The 21,867-nt window shown below is 38.5% G+C and overlaps 1 protein-coding gene across 5 annotated transcripts in view; it reads right to left on the bottom strand.

The window, feature by feature from the left end:
- nbeab (neurobeachin b) overlaps positions 1-21,867 on the bottom strand; it is a 228,043-nt gene that overhangs the window by 158,991 nt on the left and 47,185 nt on the right. For all 5 annotated transcript variants that reach the window (XM_073492021.1, XM_073492013.1, XM_073492028.1 and 2 more), the window contains exons 2-8: positions 12,885-13,116; positions 10,832-10,932; positions 10,502-10,597; positions 9,631-9,752; positions 6,735-6,861; positions 3,464-3,583; positions 1,148-1,294 (exon numbers count right to left, since the gene is read on the bottom strand). In XM_073492021.1, coding sequence (XP_073348122.1) covers positions 1,148-1,294; positions 3,464-3,583; positions 6,735-6,861; positions 9,631-9,752; positions 10,502-10,597; positions 10,832-10,932; positions 12,885-13,116 — 945 coding nt within the window. The remainder of the gene's footprint in view (positions 1-1,147; positions 1,295-3,463; positions 3,584-6,734; positions 6,862-9,630; positions 9,753-10,501; positions 10,598-10,831; positions 10,933-12,884; positions 13,117-21,867) is intronic.

The following is a 21,867-nucleotide window of genomic DNA, read 5'->3' on the forward strand; positions in this document are numbered from 1 at the left end:
GATCTGCTGCACTTGCACTCTTCCTGGCAGTTTTCAATTAAAACAGACAGGCCTCTTTTCCCCTGGACAGCACTCCCATTGCAGCAACCAATCAGTGGGTCTGACAACTCTCTGACCTTCCTCCTCAACTCACCTGGCTGCCTCTATCATACTCGCCATTACCAACACCATTCGCAGCTTCATCAAATGCAGGTAATTGTCTCCCCGGGACATGCTCTTCATTATTTTGAGAAATCTGGAGGATCACTCTGCTGTGTGTTACCTCTCTAATCAAAGGTCTAGAACCACAATTACAGAGATAAACTGCAAGTCACCATCCATTAGTGAAAAGAGCAAACAACGGGTTCTCATGGGAATCTCCAGGCATTCAGAGACCTGATTGAAATCACAAACATCCATCTCACAATCTCCAACAGAACACTGCTCCTTCCTGCCATAAAAAAAACTTAATTTGTCTTCAAAGCAGCTGGAGAGCAAACAGATCTGCTGTTAAATAGACAGAGATACTGTATATAGTCTGAGACACATCCTGTGTTCAAAGCTGATTTGGCAGCGCGTGTCATTCCTCCATTTGTGACAGAGTGCAGGGCTTAAAACTGTGAAGAAAACAGCTGCACTTTGTGAGCATCAGGAGCCGAAGTGAGACAGCGAGAGGGAGAGAAAGATGTCTCTGAATCTGAGAATAAAGTGAGACACTCCCTGCATCTCATTCAAGATGTATAGAATATTTGGGAACACAGAGTAAATAAATAAAGTAAAATTTAAATAAATAAAATGTGCAAACCAAATGTTTTGTCACCTTATGATTAACATTCACAGCTGAATCCCCTTCTGGGCAGGTCAGCATCTTTCTATAGACAATCTTTTGGTCTTTGTCAAGGAGCTTGGGAGTGCTACACCTGCTGCAGCTGATATAAGTCGGCTCAAGACTCTATCCCCTCAGAGCGCCCGCTGCTTCCCTCGCTGTATTGTGCCATTATTTCCAAGAAGTAGGTAATTTATGCAGCCGTTTATCTGGGGCGAAAAGCATTGCTCCCAGGACGGCAAAGGAGCTGCGACAGGGCAGCAGGGGGCATTGATTTCACAGATTGATAGGTGATGCAGACTGCTTACATGTAATCTAATTTAGTTACCCTCAAGCATATACCTTATAGCCTGGTCCGAGCTGATGAATTGCAAATATCTGTGCGGGATTGAGAGCTTCGCTGAACACGTAGACGGCTCCTAGCTGACCGCAGAAGACTCTGTTGGCGTCTGCTGTCTCAGAGGAGCCGAGGAAGCACTTATCATAGCTCTGGAAGAGGGACACAGAAAAAAAGCTCCATCAATTTATCCATTAATATATCCAAATTCACACACAGCCCAGTTGGAAAAACGTTAGAAGTACTTTTGATTGCACGAATGGGTTATATTCTTTATTTTTTACCAAGAAACTGTGTAACTATCGAGAACAACATCGCCATCTTTGTTGTTTTTGTGTCAACCTTGACAACTCCCTAAACAATGGCTCTGATTTACAAAGATAGGAAACCTCAATATAACCTCTGGGATAGAGAGAATATGTGCTGTGATTACATTCAAGATAAAATTGAAGGGTAACTTACACCAGCAGGAGTGAATTAAATAACAAGTGAAGATACAGACAATATCGATGTCCATACAAATAGTATTGGAGGTGAAAAAAAACATCACAATTGTTTGTAGATGATTCAAAATCTTGAACAAGCTTGTTTTACACATTTAACCTTGTTAGAAGAGCCCATTCAATCTCATTGTGTGTGTTGTGATACCCTTTTTTAACCAACTAAATACAGATAGAAAGTAATACGAAATCTTTTCCAAACAAAGTAAATCTTACAACACGTAACTGTGCTAACTAAGATGAGAACATTTTAAACAGACTTTCTTCATTCCTATTTCTAAGTTGGCAAGAGCAGAAGGATGGTGATAATCTATTTTGTAAGTAAGTAGGCTGAGGACAAGACAACACTTTTTAAGAAAAATGATAAAAAATGGGAACATGTTTGAACATCAATAATACAAATTATCCATGTTTCAAATCTTCATCAATGTCTAACAATGAAAAAAATTAAAACATTTAAATTCAGTCTTTCAGACTTGGATTACACCTGATGAGCTGTATGGAGCCATTTTATGTTTTTTCCTTTGTTGTTTTACATTTTAAAACAAGTCCCATCTAGTTAAGTTGTTTATAAAAATGCTGCAGTGATGTGTTGTTGTGAAGCTTCAGAAATGATTCGTGACTTTGAATCTTCACCTGACTTTCCATCCACATGAAGGTGAGTAAATAGTGAAGTGATTTTTCATTTTTGGGTGAACTTTTCCTTTAAGCTTTTTCAAATTATTCATGTCACCAGAAACTGATCGCATGTAGCACCATGCTAGCTGTCACAGCTTAGAATATTTTCTGTCTCCTGTTGCATGACCTTACTCTCTGTGACATATGAGATGACAGCAGCTGCTGTTGTTTAAATAATCCTGATCCGGGGAAATGTTAAACTGCAAGGGTGTAGAATACAGCTTCATCTGGTAGCTCGCTGTGGTGGTGTGATGTCCCTCACTTGGTTGAAATAGGCTAATCTAATCGAAACTATTCTCTTGGTGTGTCCTAGGTATGATTGCTAGTGTCTTTGCGATGTACCTGCTTCCATCACGGAAAATAGTCCTCCTCATCAGAATAATTCTACCTTATGGGCTCTACTTTCTCTTCAGACATGGGAATATCCCTCTACAAAAACCATCCATCATAATTTAAGGCAGCTTTATTTAATATAGTGGAATATTTCATGAGCCACACTTAAATCTAAACCTGTCATTTGTACAATCTTCCCTTGAATACACAGGTGTAGTATGAAGCACACCCTTGGAAATGTGTCTCATCTGTACAAGTGGAAATTGCTTTTTAAATCTGTCTTTAAGAGCCGTGTGCGACTACAAGCTTCATTTTGGATTAGAGTCATTCAAACATGCAAATATCTATACTATCACACCACCACTCACAATGCTGTCATACATTTTAAACAAGAATGCTTCAGTCTGACAGTATTCACAATCTCTGCTCACACATATATACAGTAGATAGTGAGATTTCGACATTTTCGCACTCTATACACACATGAATATTTCCTCTATACATAAATCTGTTCTCTTAATGTTTGATGTTCCATCTTCCACCCTCTTGCAGCACAGCTTTGTGACAAATGGATGTTCAAATTAAGACTGAAATGTCAGTCATATTTCTGAGAGAAATCCATGTTGAAGCGGTAAAACTCATTTTTGCTCAATGAACACTCTTGAAATGCTTTTTTTTTTTCCCTCTCACATTTTCCAGCCATGTGAAATGTCGATGTGGCAGCCTCAGTCACTCCTGTGCCAGTAAACATCAAAATGAAGGGGGGAAAAGATGACAGCAGTGAGGAGGAGGAAAAAGAAAAGTGCTTACGTCATTTGTGTTGACGTGCCATGCCATGTCTCCATAAGAAACAAGTTGTCCGTTGACGTAGCATCTGATTTCACTGTTCCTCCAGCGGCTGTATATGTGAACTATACTGATCATGTACCACTGAGAGGGAAGAAGAGAGTCAGATTGAAAAAATACTCAGTCATTATCTTTCTTTTGTTAGACATCTTTACACTTAACTTAATTTGATTCAAAATAAAATGGAGTTTGGTTTATTGAGCAACATCTCCAAAATACTAAGCTCTCCAATTTGTTTCTTTTAAAGCCAGGAAATTCACATAAACCTCAAAGTTACTACAGTGGAAATCCACGGCCATGAGGTTTCCCACCTAATGTTCTGAAATCTGCAGTAGAACATTGTGAATAATAGATCAGAGAAAAGGCTAACAGAAGGCAAGACAACTCATTTTTCAGTGGGAACAAAGCCACGTCAGATACCGGTTGTAATTATTCAGGGGCTACAGCCAGTTGAGTCAAAGCAAGTCCTCAGCTAGGGAGGTGACTTTAAAAAGATGTCATGTCAAACGAATACAAAAATCACATTAAAGAAGGCATAAAAAAGAGGCATTGATCACTAAACAACAGTCTGGTAAAGACAAGGAAACATTAATGGACTGCTTTACCGTATTTCTTAAAGATTGCAAGCCCTTCCTGTGGACATATTTACAGATATGCGAACATGTAAACATTGGCCGTTTTCCACGTCGATAAAGTGAAACATATCTTAAGCACTGTTTATAGTGAAATAGAAAAAAAACCTTTCAAACTTAAACTGCTTTGATTGCACTTCTTAAAGCAGATCCTGTACATACTTTATATTATTTATTCACATCAGAACACTTTGTAGCTGCATTTTTATTTCTTCAACTTTTCTGTTTTCTATCCGAGGGGTTATCTCCTATTCTGTTTTGCTGATGCAGCAGTTGTAATACTGATGTAAGTTCCTTTGATTTAACATTGAACATCTCTCCAAAATGTTCGCTTACTCAGATCTTTTTGAAAAGTTGAAAATGGAAGGATCAGTTTAGCTACGATTCCAAACTTCAGGATTCTGTCTTGAACACTGACATATAAGAACACTATAGAGTGACACAGGTGTAATCTACAGAAAAGGATTAACACGATTGTGTAATGTGTTTTTTTATGTGAAAGCTTTGACAGTTTTGAGTGGACATGCAAATACTGTATCTGCTTATCATTCATTTGTAGATGTATTTTAACTTTCTGCTTTGTTGTCTGATATTTTTCCCTGTTTGTATTTCAGAACAAACTCAGTAAGGTTGTTAATATGTCTGGCAAGATTGCAGGTCAACAACAACACAATGTGACACTGTTTTGTGGGACACGAGTGGCAGAAGAAGGACATGCAATCCTAAGTGATGTATCACACGCTCTCTATGGTGAATATGAGTTATTACTATCAGGACAGAGACTCAGGGCACCTTCGTGGACTTCCCGTACCCAGAGATCCCTGTGATATCAGGTTTTTGTCAGTTGCATTGGTATATTTCTATTCTTTATTGTTGGTGATGTTGTGAAGCACTGTAAGTTAAATGTCTGTTTTTGATAATTGTTGTAATACTGTGGTTGTTGTTGTTTAAAAATTGCCGCAGACACAAAAATAATTTCCAAAGGACAGTCTATGAAACAAACAAACTAACAGGGAACCATTGCATATGTGGGTATCTGGCTAAATGGGTGGATGAGTAGGCAAACGGTCATATTGTACTAATTTAAAAAAAAAAAAAAAAAAATTCGTTAATAAAATAGCAATTCTAAATAAAAAGAGATTTAAAACATTGATATAAAGAATCACACAGTAGAATACAGCCTTAACAGTTTCTCAGCTCTCCATATCTTTTATTTCAAAATTTTAATTGAAACAATTTGTTCGCTTTAAGTTTTAATTCATGTATTGACGCTGCTAGAAACAGGAACAAGAAGGAGTCATGGCGGAGACGAATAAAAGGTCCAAAGTGTGGTTTCATTTCACAAAGAAAGATGACAACAGTGTTTGTTGCAATTTCTGTAAAATTATTATTTCAAGTCACAGTTGAAACACATCTTTCTATGCAACATGGGATCAAATTCCAAGAATGTCATGTATTTGACTGTTTGCACGAGTGCCACTGCTTCCCAACCAAGCAGAACATCTGTTAACAAGGGTAACTAACCTCTGTTATTATAACAGTAGCACCACGCAGGCAGGCTTAGCAGATTTTTTCTGCTAAGGAGATCAAAATAAAAACGAATGCTCAACAAATATTCTAACATTTCATCTATTTTAGATGATGACAGACAGACTGTTGCTACAGCTAGCCCTCAGGCTATACCTGCTTACTAGCTGTGTTAACTCATGAAATGAATATAACAGATAGGGGCAAGCTGGGCACAACAACTCACAGCAGTAGGCAATAGGTTGTCCATCTCTTATGTGACTGTGCACCCACTTGTTTATTAGTTTGACCCATGAAGGGCACTGTGAGCAGTCTAATGGAATTACAGCCGTCTTCACACAAAGGTAAGGACACTTTAAAGAGGATTCATGGCTGAGGGGAGGAGTGGAGGCAGCCTGCAGATAATTTAGAATGCCACTTATCTGCAGATGTCTGAACCTAGAATCAATTAAAAACTTCATTCAACATCTTTTATCTCCTAAGAGCTTCTCCAAAACGATACCCACGCTGTGGCAGTAGGAACAGGATGAATAGTTGTTCTCAGGTGTTGCGTGAAGCCTCTAATTGTTTGACACGTGCTTTGAGCCTGTTTTCCTTCTCTGCAGGGACAGCTACACTACACTGACATTCCACGCTAAATTAAGTTTCATTTTCTCATCTACATTTCCATCCAATTACACCTGTAAGACTCCTCCGGGAGACTTAAACACTCCAGGACTATGTGTAGACATACAACTTTGTAATGCCAATAAAAGAACAGGTGGTGGGGAGGGAGTCACACTTAAGTGTTGCCAAAACTGCAGGGTGTTTTTAAAGAGAAGCATAATTTCTGTTTGTTTTGAATGAAAAATAAACCTAATTCCACTCAGCTCAGGCCACAAATATGTGTTATTCTGGTATTTGATGTTTGGTATAATGCAATCTATGTTCAGATGTGGTTTACTTACATTTGAAACAGTCTCTACCTAGTCTTCAGTGTCCAGTACTTTATTTCATATATTAAAATTATATAGGTTTAAATAACATAATCATATGCTGTACAAAAGCTGAAACACACGACTGAGAGCTGCTCTTACCTTCCTGGGCTGAAAATCATACTTCACACAATGCTGGAAACCTTTTCCTTTAGACTTGAGTGATGTCACGATCAAGCAGTTACCAACAAAATGTGCAGAGTACCCGATGCCCTTGCTGGTACGAAAGCTGTAAGCAGAAACATACACAGTATACATCGTGAACTGAGAAACTTGACAGTTTTTACCTAATTCAGTCATCAACAGTCATGATAAAATATATTTGCTCCCTCAGATTGAAGGTTTCTGTCACATGTTTTAGGATTTTAGAGGAACATTATGTAACTTTTTTTCCTTAAAATAGCAGCTTCAAAATCATGCTGATGGTACAGTGTCTTGTTATAGGGTGAATGGTGCCTCTGTCACGGCCCCTCTGCCCCCATCACTTGTTTCTGCACTATGTAACTTCAGTGAGAGGGTGGGATTACAGTGTTACATACATGTTTACTTCAACATAAGTTTTCAACACATAACATTCTTATGACGTAATGAATTTTGTTTGTAGTAAGCACCTACATTATATCTGGCAAATTGTTACAGACCTGGGATTTGTATTTACGACAGTGTTGTAACTGTGAGGGGCACCAAATCTCACAAAATTACTTTTTTTCTACATAATGTTGCTTCAAGTATTCATTCCTCCTTAAAGCCACTGAAAACCCAAATCCACAATAGCCCTCTTATTATGTAATTTAGGGTCTTATGTACATAATAGTTAACAATCCTGAACGTATTTGAAATGAGTTACAATCTACATTAACACTATTATCATATAAGTTTTTTGTAAACTTTCTTTAGTTTATTAGTACATTATTAGACTGTAGCCTAATTAAGGTTATCTTACTTTTGAATGTTGTCAAAATGATGTCAATAAACCTAATCTGCCATGCCTACACAGTCTTAAAAAATGTTCTTAACAGCTAAATGAGCTGTTGTTTGAACAAGGTTTTCTCATAGTTATGAATGCCTATTTTCACTCAGATTTTTGTGGGGCTAAAGGAGACAACAAACTTTCATATCATATATGCATTTTTGCCATTTCAGGTAAAACCTCCAGAGGCTTTAACAATGATATGAACACCATACAATCCAATAACTGAAGTGAAACAGTGGCTTTCTTCTGTATAATAAAATAAGGATCATCATACTTTTAAATGCCTTGCGCTATGAAGACGCAAAGCAATCTGCAGAGCTAATTCTAAAAAAATCTTAAGAGAATTATATTATATTTAACCAGACAGAACAGGAACAAACCTGAGGAGAGACCATACTGACGGCAAAAATTTGCAGGCACGGAAACAACTACAAAGACTCTTATTAGACGAGCACACTTTAGTGATGCTCCCAGGGTCTAATCCCTCCACTCTGATCTTCTTGACTCCACAGATAAAAGATATATAATGTCAGCACTGAGGAAATGCCGCCTGTATACAATATCAGCAGACTTTGTCCAGCCCACACCCTGAACACACACACACACACACACACACAACAAATGCAAATACCAAGCTAGTTCTCTCTTCTCTACCTCCTTGGACTGAACATCTTTTTCACTGCTGACATATACTCACTACACTCCCACAGTCTTTACGTCTATAGCAGTGCACCACCTTCAAAGCCCCAGACCACCACCACCTACTGGGATCATCTAAAACAAACAGACCTCTTTGTCAGGGCAGATAAAGAGAACCTGGGCTTTTATATTGCAGGGCGCATGCAGGGACAGAGAGATATAGAGCCCCCACACCTCGCTACCACTGAGCCGGCCAAGACGCTCCACTGGACAAACCTGCTTGTGATTGCACATCAGATGAAAAGCAGCAAACCTTGGTCCGCCTCTGAAGATACAATTCTTTTTTTTTTGTTGTCTACATGCCCGGCCACTGAGCTATGAGGCCCTTGGAGCAATGCACAAACAGGATTAGCTTGGCATATCTCAGCCTTTTTGTGACTCTGTCAGTAAGAAATCGCTGCCACATGAATACCAATAACTTCTCTTAGCCAGTATTTTGGGCTTATTTTTTTTTTCTTTTTGATGTTACACATCAGAGAAACACAGAACGAGTACTTCCAAGGTGAGTAGATTCTTTCATTGAAACTGTGTGATCCAGGTAAAGCAATGGCAGCCAGCAGATGATACAATGAGCTAACTGTTATCTCTGACCAAATAGTGTGAACCCATCGGTCAGCTCTACCCTTTCATCTTATTCCCTCACATCACTCTTTTAAAACATCCCATTGTGTTTTGTGATTTTCTCCCAAAGCTCCTCTCATAAACAGAAAAAACGGCTGCAGGACATCAGTGCACTTTTGGGTTATTGATTTTTGCTCTAATTACCCACAAGCCTCCTGCAGGAGCTGATATGTGGGCCTATGTGGCAGATATTCGGATCTAAATTAATACCTCCACAGTGCCTCCCACTGCAGCAGTCCACCTCTGTAACAGCCAGCGCCAGTCTCTGTAGTTCACGCTTCCATGGGTTTTAATCTTAATAATCTCACCTAATTCCCCTCTTTCTCCATTATAATTCATGAGCACCTATCTGGGAAAAAAATGAGGCCCTTTCACAAACAACATTAAATAACTGTCGCTTGTGTGTGGAAAAATAATGTCTGTAAAACTAGTTTAACCTTGAAAAACAAGTTACAGTCATAATCTCTTTAGCTGGGAAAATCACTGTAGGTCACAGAGTATCAGAGAGCATATTGATTTGTCAATAAAGCTGCTGGTACCTTTATAGGTCTCTGCAGAGAGGGAATGATTTCTAATACACAGCTAAAGCAATTAGATTGATGAAAAACAGGAAAGTGTAATTCTCTTCTCTCTGGTGTCATAATGTAGACCTAAAGCACCTGTGAGAGAGCTAAGGAGCACAAATGTCTTTAATTGTGTACTCACCAGTAGAGATATGGTTTGTCCTTGTCGACATTGATGTTGTTCAGGGGATCCATCCTGAACCAGGTGTTGAATGTAAACCCATTTTGATAAGGCCACTTGGCAATAGGAGGTAAAGCAATGGCCTGTGACAAAAAGCAAAAAAGACACAAACACGCAGTCATTAAAACTCCACTGCACTGCCTCTACTGGAGTGAGTTTAGGTCAAATCAAGCTGGACTGCGTAGAAACAAACTTGAATTAGAGACCAAAACTAATGTGTGAAAAAATGACCAATGATTTTCACGCTTCTTTTGTTCCCAAGACATAACAGCAAGATTTACGGGATTGTTTGTTGAGGTAAGACAACTGTTTATTTTCTAAGTTATTAAAAATGTTATAAAATAAATAACACACAAGAAACTGCTAATTGCAGCTGATTGCATTATAATTCCTGCTCATGCTGAAAGTTTTATGTTGGCAACTGTCCAGCCTCTGAAATAAATCCAGCCGTGCTTCGAGAGCTATTTGCTTCTGGGTAAAGTTGCAGTGAAAATGTTAATTTTATGAAAAGAATGTGACAACTCATTCATCTACTTTAGTCAACATGTTTTGATGTTATGCAAAGGGATACAAAATGTTCACATTCCATTCCCAAAGTCTGACTATTCTTTAGAATTATTCATCATTGCTTGTTGAAAAGGTGTCCTTGAACTATTACAGAATACTTTCATTCTTGTTTCATTACCATATCAGTGAGATAAAATGGTCTTGAAATGACAATAATGTTGTTTAATGGAATTATGTTTGGGGCAATATATTGTCCAAGAAAAGTAGTTAACACTTAATGCCATTTTTAAAATTGACTGCAGAGTGGAAAAGAGTGAAAGCTTACTGCTGCACTGCGACCAGGAAAGTTGAAGAAGGCATCTGGACCGTGTCTCTGGGGCATCTGATTCAGCACCGACAACATTTTGACCGCATGCCTCGGCTGCACAGGTGATGAAAAGAGTCAGAGCAAGAAAGTCAAGGCCTTCTCTCTGACAGTTTAGAATGCAGTCAATACACTGTCAGTTACTTCATCCTGCAGTAAGTCAATTACAGAACAAGCCTCAAACATATCAGTGTGATGGCTCTCTGGTGGCAACTCAAGTGACAGTGTCAAACCACAAAAAAAAAAAAACTTGAGTCTAACTCACTGCATCCGCACTGTGCTATCACTTACCCAGAGGCCTCCTTCCCCTCGTAGCATGCTGAAGAGCAACTTCAGTTCCTTCACTGTGATGCTGTAGCTGGCCAGCACTCCCAACATGTCCACTAGCAAGTCTTTAAAGGCAAGATATCATGCACACATCACAAAACACACATAAACAAGAGGAGCGAGAGCGCAATCATGAAATTGCTGCATTATACAGATATTACATTTCATCCACACTGCACAGGAGGTCCTCATGGTGAAAAGTATTCATATGCATCAACTCCAGAGATAATAAAAAACAGTTTCGCTTTAGTTCTCACTGAGTTCATTGTCTGTGAAATTCCATTAAATCTGTCACAGAAACACTTCCACTACAATTACATGGAAACTGACTTGTAAATCAAAGTGATGTCTAAATTGTTAAACTCAGAGGCGCAGCAACACTGCTGGGAAAATGCATTTGAATTTCATCAGCCGAAACATAATTTACAGGTTACACAAGGTATGGATATAATTTGCACAGTGCAAAATATCAAAGTGACACTGACTTCCACAGACAACCACACAGTGACCTGAATACAGATTATAGGTGCTCTGATCAAATAACAAGACTAAAGAAATCCCAACTACTTGTCTAAAACCACAGTGTGACCAACTACAATATGTCATGGAAAACCAAATCCAATTCATTTCACATACTGCACCTTGTTAATAAATCAAGTGTTGGTCAAGGGGAAATTCTGACCTGAGGCTGGTGCTGGACAAAATGTTCAGGAAGTGCCTACACAGTGACCACTACACAGCGATTAACCCCTGAATAATTAATGACCCATAAATAAATGAATACCTGTACCAAATCTCATGGCAACGTGTCAAGCTTTATTCAAAAGAACATCCTAAGGTCTTACAGCCAGGGGGGGACAACTGTAGTTTATTATTAAAGACTCCCTCCACACATGTATTAAGACATAGATAAAACCATTCTCTCAAGTGTGGCATGGTTTTTACAGGGGGAAAAAGGACATTTTCCACATTAAAATCATTAAATGGCATCTACTCTTTCTCTTTCATTGAAAAATCCATATTGTATGAATATGCATAATCTTTAATTTCAAAAGTTTAACACATGGACACAAGATGTCTCCTACTTCACTGTAAAGTCCATTCTCAGCATATGTGCACTGTTTCCATATCTCACTTGTGTATGTTGAATATTGGACCAGGACTGGCTTACAAACTATTTGTGATGCCACAGATCATGCCTGTAGGTTCGCTTCTTAAAATCAGATTTTTAAATGAGCCCAGAGAAAATGTACACATCACTGTTGAACAATGAATGTGAAAACAGCCTGCTTGTGCCAAACTCTACACATAGATGATTCTACATAGTGAGATTTGAAAAACATTCAACTTCTGGAAAAAGACGAAAAAGAAACATTTTCGACTGGAAGGGGACTCACTAAATATATATGACATTCTAGATCCAATATGTGAAAGAGTACCATTTATGTGAAGCAAATACCTACCTACTATCAATTATAAAGTAAAGCAATATTGTTTAAAATCAAGATTAATTTTGTCATTGTGACTTTTAAAAAAAATGAATTGCTTCAATTACTGACAAACAAGGGAATGATAGTGATTAAATGGCTGTAATATTAAAACACTGTTTTCTTATTCATAGCTCTTTCATTGCTTCCATATTTTAAACGTATCTAAACAGAGACAAAACTAACAGGGACATTAATAGTTTTAAAAGTTTAAAGTTTTAAGACATATGGTCCGTTAAAAGATACAATGGTCCATCCGTTAAAAGATACAGACAAATTGTCGTCTTATTAAAGCTAAAATTAAGAGAGCACCATCTGTTTAAACCGTACTTGAATTTGGGCCATTGTTTTGATACTTTCACAGTATTTCTATGGTACCTAGATCTGCTTTATAATCAAAAAACACATTCAAATCTTACTTTCCTTAAAATGGGAACTTTAACATGATAACAGAATCAATGTGAAAATAAACATACATGTACTACCCCTACCACTGAGGAGAAAAAAGCCTGCTCACACCATTATCATACCTGCAATCATGTCATCCACTGAGCTCATTTTGAGCAGCACCTGCTGGATGAGTCCCACCTCAGTGCTCGTTTGTAGGTTTCTAACACTTTTTCGGAGGATGGCGGTGAACATGCTCCAGATTTCAGCCTGGCAGGTGACATCACAGTGCTCCAGCAGCTCCACCATGCAGCCAATGCTTTCCGCATCCTGGATAATGAAGTTGGTCTCCAGATCAAACTCACCACCCACCAACTGCAGAGTAAGATGGGACAGAAGGGTAATGTAAGAAAAGATTGGATTTTTATACCTTCCACGCGCAGCATGGCATGACATGGATCTGAACTAAACTTTCACTCTGAGTGTTGCTGTTTGACCCAGCTTTCACCTCTGGTCTTGATCAGGTTCCTTCTCCGAGGGGAAATTAACCAAGAGAACGCTTTCATATATTTTTCGGGTCACTGCTCTGATGTTAAAGGGCTGGCCAGCACTGGAAGAAAAAAGTGGAGATCCCTTTTCCTCCTTAAAAGGTTTTGATCAGAATTTAAGCACCCATGAAAATAAAATAGCCGGGCATTTAATGAAAAGAGGAGGGGAGGGGGAGTCCCTATTGCCCCGCTGCCGCTTGTGAGTCACAAATGATAATCACTATTAAGAAAGTAGAAAACAACAATCAATAATGCAGTTCTTCAAGTTCATCAAGCATGAAATTAGGCCTCTAAAGAAGTGCATGGTATATGAGGAGAGCACTGACAACAACTTGCTGGTGGGCATCAAAGCAAGCAGCTGGAAAATGGGCCTAGATACCCACTGCACATTACTGTGATTGACAGGTAATAGCTAGGTGAGATCAAAAGTAGTGGGAAGAGACTCGTCCATGGAGTTAAAAATGGAGCCTCACCTCAATCATCATCAGATCTTGGTGAAATTACATTACAATGATGTGTGTCAGTGGACTGCAAGGACTTTAAGATTGGAGAGACAGTTTTTCCTCCTTCCCGAATGCAGTTGTTGTGCAGACCTCCACAGAAATGTTTTATACTCTCTTAGGTATAACACACTTCAATGTACATTAAAAAGTTTCAGGTGGAAAATGAGTAAGGCTTCATGGGAAATGATGCATTCAAACTAATCCAAAGAAGTAAAACTTGTCAAACAAAGTTGTGCCACACATTTAAGGCCCTGTCCACACGTGCATAGGTATTTCTTAAAACAAAGCTTTTACAATGCCTCTTGGCCTTTTGTACACACATAAATTTTTAGGTCACTAAAAACAAAGCTTTTGGAAAACTCCTTCCAGGTTGAAGATATTCAGAAACTCTGTTTCCAGTGTTTATGTCTCAATGGGCAGAGACAGAGATCTTTGGAAACGATGAGGCAAACACCCATGTTTATCAGTGTACGTAGCATCTTTAGCAAATGTGAACATGGAGTATGTGTTATGATGATGTTTAAGTTTGTCAGGTCTGTTTTATGGACAGAGATTATCATAACAGTCCTAAAACGTGTACGTGTGGAATAGGCCTAAGTGATGTTGCAGGTATGTAGATCCAGTACAAGTGACAGTTAATCTTAAAATATTTTTTTATTTTCAGCAATTTACTGAGGCAGTTTATTCTGGAAAAATGAAAAAGTTATTGCCTGCATGTTACATAAAACCACAGGGCAATGCCGACATCTTTATGAATGAGCACAAAGGGCAGTGAGGCACTAACAATAAGAAGAATTTCACAGCTTGAAAACTCATGGGGTGGGTGTAATGTGCACTCTGAGTCAGCCAAAATGTGCAGACGACTCCTATAAGGCCAAACAAGCTGTAACACGTCTGTCTTCTAGATACAGTCACAATGTTAATTGGTATGTTAAATTAACAAACTGGTAGAAAGCTCGTTATTGGTATACGGACAATCCCCAACGCCAAACTGCCTACTCCTCCCACCACTGCCAAATGCCACCAAGCATGTCCACCAGGAAAAAGCCAAACACAAGACACTAACATTTTGTTGCTTTATCCTTCTGTTGAGTAAAACATGCTGCATCTGGTGGCCAAGTCTGTTGGGCAGTGAGGATTATATTTGACAGTATAATATCAGTTTGCTACCAAAACCTCTGATCCTGCCCAAAAAGGTCAGTCATACTAATAAATATTTACACAAACTTATCCAAAACCCCGCACAAGTCCATTGTTACAACTGCTTAAAGAGGTCATATTATGCTTTTGGGGTTTTTGCCTTTCTTTTATTGTGTTATGTAGCATTTGTGTGCATATAAAAGGTCTGAAAGTGAAAAAGCCCAAAGTCAACGCCAAAGGGAGTTACTCTCTCCAACAGAAAACTCTGCTCATGCACTGCCTGAGACACCTGGTTTGGAGTCAAGCCTTCACTTCCATAACTTATATGGCTGTACCGCAGCCGTGGTTACCAACTTTACTTACTCAGCGTGACCCTCGCTACTCTGCCACTGACTGGCTACATCCTGCCCGTTAAGTAATGCGCATGTGCAACTCTCACCATGGAGTCGATGTCTCCCTCTGTAGCTAAAATGGAGCGTTCAAGACACAGCGTGAAAAGGGATGCTGCAGCAATGCACCATATGAGAAAATGAATGTGTTTTTTGAAAATTGAAGTATGTAAACCTCTTCTACCAGAACACCCAAATAAAAGTATGACCCTGGAAATTAGCATAATATGACCTCTTTTAGTGAATGGAGTAAAACATACTTGAGAAAACTCAAGTTAAGTAATAAATTGCAAACAAGATTCCAAAGAAACTAAATCAATCATACTTGTCATTATACTAACAATATAAGATACAGCTATGCCAAGGACAAAAACCTTATAATGGAGTCTATACAGCAACTGTTGGGCTCTACTTTTCTTCAAGATTATTTATGAATTCCAGTGAAGGTGCAAAAGTCTTGCTATCAATGATGAATAAGTTCAACAACTTTAAGTGCAGCACCAAGATGTGAAGATGAGAAAAAGTTATTTACGTTCAGTTTATTGTTTCGACAAGGACAGGAAGATTGTGGTGCTTTTATAAATTAACAGTGTCAACACAGTGTTTTCCCACTAACACCATGTTTTTATATGGTTCTTACTTTGTGCCAGACAGAATACCAATAAAGACTGAAGAATACCAACAGAACAATATAACATTATAAACTGATAATCAAGAAGAGACGTTTAATGGTTCCAGAGGCAGTCAAACACATACCACCCAATACTGCACGCAAAGAAAAAAGCCATGATGTCTAGACTAAATCTTATCAGTCTTCAAGGCTGTTTCTATTAATCATACTATTCACAGGCACACCACAATCCTGAGAAGTGGTGTAATTGCAGATTCAGAACCCCGGAATAATTTTCTCCCATTATGTTACAAGAGGTAAATAAAGACATGAAATCACTGATTACACACTTAACACATGGAGAGAAGAGCTATATAAGAGAAGAGCCCTATAATCAAAGTACATGTCCAAATTCTTGTATACAGGGGCAAACTGCTGCAGTCTGTTTACATATTACAACCATAAAAACATTAGTTTTAACATAGTAAAAGACTGTAAATGAGTATACTAAAACTTTATATGCTCCAAGTCTCCTGTTTAGTTAATTTCTGCTCCATTAACTTGGTTGCATTGCACACTTAAATAAACAACACGTCTTCATATCCATCTATCTTTTCCTTTCTCCCCCTCGTGACCTGTTTAATAAAAGCAGAGTGCCAAAAATTAATAAAGACACCATATTCCTCTTTATGGGTTATTCCATGTCTTATCTAACTTTTTTTTGTATTTTAAAACACCTGCAAAGTTACAAGCCCAAAGTCCATGGCAAAGGGACACTCTGCTCCTGTTCTGTCTGAAACACCTTCTTTATGGCCAGCCTTTACTTCCATTACTTTGCTATGTCACTATGTAACACAGCACCACCTCCAGTTAGGAGACCATCCTGAAGGTACGTGAAGTCCCGCCCATTGAAACTCTGTAAATTTACCTTGCAGCCATTGTTATACAACAACCCAATCGGCAGAATAAATGTAACCTGAGGTCCTTTTTTTTGCAAATCCACAGATGAGTTCAAGCTGTGTCCCGAGGTCTCCTTCAAAACACAAAAATCTGTCATCACAAACAAGGTCACATCTGGATGTATCTGTGGTTTGCAGAAACGTTAACTGCTAACATTATATCCTAGCGAATAGGCTGTATATGATGATGTGGGAGGTGTGAGCAAAGCAATCTATCTATTGTTGGCTGCAAGAACTAACACCATCTGAGGATGTCAAGACCTACTGGATTAACTTTACTTTTGGATTAAAATGTGAATCAAATCTCCCCTCAACAATTAAGAAAACTGGAATGTGGGTTTGTTCATCTTCAACTCCAGAAACATAATAATAATAATAATAATAATAATAATAATAATAATAATAATAATAATAACATAGAATAATAACATAGCAATTTCTCTGCTCCCACCATGAGAGGATGTTGAGACAAAGTGGGTTAACTTGTCCCCACAACACTGGCTCAGGCTCAAAAAAAACAAGATGGCAATGCTGGTCATGCCAATCTTGAGGCTTCAAAATAGAAACATTATGGTGAGTTTACAATTCATGAGGTATTTCTACAGTCTAATACAATCCAATACAACGGCTCTGACAGATATCTTTACAAAGCTCATTATTTTCACTTTTTGGTGACATTGTGGGAAATGTATAAGTTCAGTGGTATGTTTGTTATTGAGGTAGGTGTTGTACTGGACTACATTTAAAAAAAGGTTTTCTTTAAGGCAGAACGGCTGTATTGGATTGCATTAGACTGTAGGTGTCCTAATAAAGTGGAAACTGTACCGTATATTCCGACCCATTATTATGGCACACATTTAGCTTACATTTATTTTGCTTTCCTTGGGATCTTGAGATTCAGTTAATTAAATGTGAAAGCACAAACACATCTCGACCTCTATAAGTTCCAACAGTTGACAAGTCCGACAAAACTTTAAACTATGAAGTCCACACAACTGTCAGCAGAACTTAAGGATAACTGGTTAAGGCAAAAAATTTAGGGAAGGATATAAAAACAGTATCGAAAAGTGTTTCGATTGACTGGGACTGTTTGTTAGAGCTTCATTAGGACCAAATGGCCACTTGCAGTTCCTCTGCAGAGATGGAGAACCTGTCAGAGACACAACAATCTCTGTAACACTCCATTAATTAGGCCTTGTTGGTAGAATAGCTATATAGATTCTTCTCCTAAATTAAAGGCATATGGCAGCCTGCCTGGAGTTTATTTAATTTATTTAACCTGACAGCACAAGATGAAAATATTCTGTTGTCTGTTGAGAACAAAATGGAACCTAGGCCTGAACACAATGTGGCAAACCAAGCGACAACAAGCGGCTACGACTCATCACCTGTTCCAACAAAGAAGGTGGTTGCAGCATTACCAAAAGAGGAATAGAGGAAACAATAAACAAGAGAGAGGTCTTTAAAGAGAGGCAGATGACGTCAGAATGGATTCATCTTTCGGCATGACAGGGACCTTTCACCACACAGAAAAGACAATTCTGTGGTGGCTTCATGACAAAAATCTGAGTGTCTAGTGACCCAGGCACCGACAGAGGTCTGGAGGTGAAGCTGTTTGAAAATCTGTGGAGACCTGAAGACTGCAATTCTTCTGACTGTACCCCTCCAATCTGACAGGAGGTGCAGTGGATGGAAAAAGCATTGAGGACTTGAAGATGTGATTACTGCAAATGGTGCTTTTAGAAAGTAATTGTCTGAATATAAATCAGATGCCTCTCTGTTTCACATCTGCAACAATTTAAATGTATTTTGAAATATTGTAAAATAGGTCTCGCATCTCACATCTAAATGTGGACAAAGGTTACTGCCAAAGCCTTGTTTTTATAAATTTCCTTTTATTTTTGGTGTGTCTTAGCCAAGCAATGCTTAATGCAATTAAAATGTGTTACTGTCAACACCTTGAACTGTTAAACTCTCATGTTTAGGGGAAACTATGGAAACAACAAGAGGCCAAGACAAAACATGCAAGGTACATTTTCACTCCTTCCAAAACTCCAGAGAATTAAAAGTTACATTTTCTTTCAGACTCCCTGCGGCTTCTCCGGGACTTATCTAAAATACTGTAACAGCAGGGAGCACTGAAAGCTAAAGAATGTGACTGTACACTCATTTATTGTGCGCCTATCTCTGACTTCTAGTCCTGATGGTTTCTGATGATAGAACACTGCTAGCCGTGGTCTGTTTACCACAGTTGAACCCAACGGCAGCTCAGTGTGCTGGTGAGACTGAGCTCCTTGGCTAAATCCTTTCTCACTGAGACTCAGAGATGATAGCACTATCAGTAATCTGCACAATAAAATTGCTGCTTTGAGAAAGACATGTTATAAATTCAGATGAAAATGAATCAGAACATTCGAAGAAACAAAATGTTAATTTAACAAACAGGGATGCACAATATGGATTTTTTTCAGTCAGTACTGCTACTAATTAACTATTTCTCATGGCTGATACTGATCAGACAACTGCTTATTGTATATATTTTTTTATTTTAAAAAGAAGTTCCTAACCTGTAGTTCTATGCAAACCTGAGGGGGTAAAAAGGCTAAGATGTAGTGAGCAAAGATGGATGATTTAATAATCCACGGCTCTGATAAGGTTTGCTGTGTTAAAACTCGTAGCCTTTTCCCTCCTCTCTGAACCCTTGAGGAACATGTTCAGTAAATTGCAATTGTGTCGTCTTTCTCTGAAACTGTAAAGAAGGTCCACACTGGCTACGACATGTTTGGCTCTCTTCTGTATTGATTGGCAGATTGCAAACCAGCTTCAAAAGGTCCATACCACCGCCTACTGTATTTGAGTGTGCAGATTCTGTGCTTGCAAAGTCAATGAAAGGAATTTGCCCTCTTAGTATTTAATCTATCTATCAGGTATAATTTAATTAAAAATAAAATGTAATTTAATAAAAATGTTGCTTTAAGTTGTTGGGGGAATTGTATCTATGTATTAATTGAATTATCAAACTCAAAAGGCATTTTTTAGGCATTTGAAAAGATGCTTTGATTACCCTCAAGGCATGACTGAGAACAAGGTTATACAGATAAAGATCAGAAATGACTGGGTAATAAAAGTTTCAGCCTGTCCTTGGACTTTATTAAACTAAAATGGCATCAGATGGATCAGTATTTTTCTAAGGAATCATATTATGCATTCTGCAGGAGTTTATCATCGCAGGACTGTTCCTGCCATGTGGTCACCATGTTGCCGTGAATCTGCCATACAATCTGTGTTGTGCCTGTTTTTCACAGTTGCTGTTGGACCCAATAATTTCAAACTTATCTTGATTCATGAGTAAATACTAAAAGCATGGAATATTTATCACAGACAAAATGTCCTGAATTATTTTTAGCTTATTAGTCTGCACCTGTTGATGCTTCATCATTAAGGCAAATCTCCACAGCCTACAAGTCTGCATTTTTTATGGATGGGCGAACCGTTAATTGATGCTATGATGATGACACCCTCTAAGTGTATTCATCCATATGGGATAGATGACCCAAAGTGTGTATTTTCTCGGCTAGGAGCTCAGCATATGGGATGTCATACCCAACTAATTATTCCACGTACAGGATGCTCTTTTTCTGTCTCTGTGTCTCACCAAAGGGTGGAAATGGAAAAATGATGGGCTCTAACTGAAGTCTTTCAGGTGCTACAAGTGTCTGAGCTCTGTGTACAGTCATAGTAAAAAAGACAAGTTGTCAGTCAGCATGTCGAGTGTCGGCTTAAGCACTTATCTTTGCACACCCACCTCACCAATTGGTATTCACGCCGTTTCGACTCGAACGCAAATGGAATTAAAGATGCTGACATTTCTTTGAATGCACCATAATTCAACATCAAAGAGCTGCAGAAGTTCTATACAGTGTGAATGCACTGAATTGCAGGGTCACACAAACACAGACACACACGCATAGGGCTGCACCTTACAATTAATTTCATTATTGATTATTCCTTTTTCTTTTCTTTTGAAGTGATATAAAAAAACTTTTCATTGGATTATATTGCAGAAAAAGTTCCTTGGGGTAATTTATAATTACTAAATTTCCACTGATGTTTACTGTTTCAGCGCACTGATGTCATTTTGGTCAATACATTTCATTGATAAACTGTAAAATATGCGTGTTGGATAAGCGTTGGATAGCCACATTTAAGGAATCACTGGAAAAAAATTGTGTTTATTGGTTGATATATGGAAATCTGAATTTTTGCTCAATGATCTGTATCAGGCCCCAAAAATCGAGTCGATCAGCAGGCCGTTAAGAAAGAAAAAGTTTGACTTTGTTTCTTAAAAAAAAATACTCAAAGGATTTAATCAATTACCAGAATAGTTGGTGATTAAACTGATCATTTACAACTAATAGATTACTTGTTCTACACAATTGCTCCACACACACAGACTTCTTATGAAAAAGAAATCTTGGCCGTCTATAAGCCCAGTGTAAGGGAGAGAAGCAATTTCAGCAGCCAACAATCCATGTTGTATGATGCAATATGCTGGTCCAAATCAGGGTTTTGCAGACGCAGGTAAAGCTGACCCATTTCCATGTTCCCCAGAGAGGTGCTCACAGAAGGAGGAAAACCTGCCTCCTGCAGCTTTGGCTAATCATGTAATTTCAATTAAGAATATCTGCTCTGAATTATTAAGACGCTCTGAAGCTCAGTGGAGCTGTGGCTCGATGATTTGCAAAACCTGAGAGGAAGGTTATAGAAACAACACTAGAATGTGAGGCAGGAGAGTAATACCACTTTAATTAGGCTCGAACTGGTATCTATGCAGCTCAAGCTGGCAGACCTGTCAGGGTGGTTACACAGGGGCAGTGAGTGACAGCCAGCTCCTCTCACTCTACAGAGACTTAGACAGAAGGCCTCGCCGTTAATAAACCAGAGGTGAAACTAGATTAGCAATAATGTCTTTCAGTC

Source organism: Pagrus major, chromosome 2 (assembly GCF_040436345.1).
Source record: "Pagrus major chromosome 2, Pma_NU_1.0".
Lineage (NCBI taxonomy): Eukaryota > Metazoa > Chordata > Actinopteri > Spariformes > Sparidae > Pagrus > Pagrus major.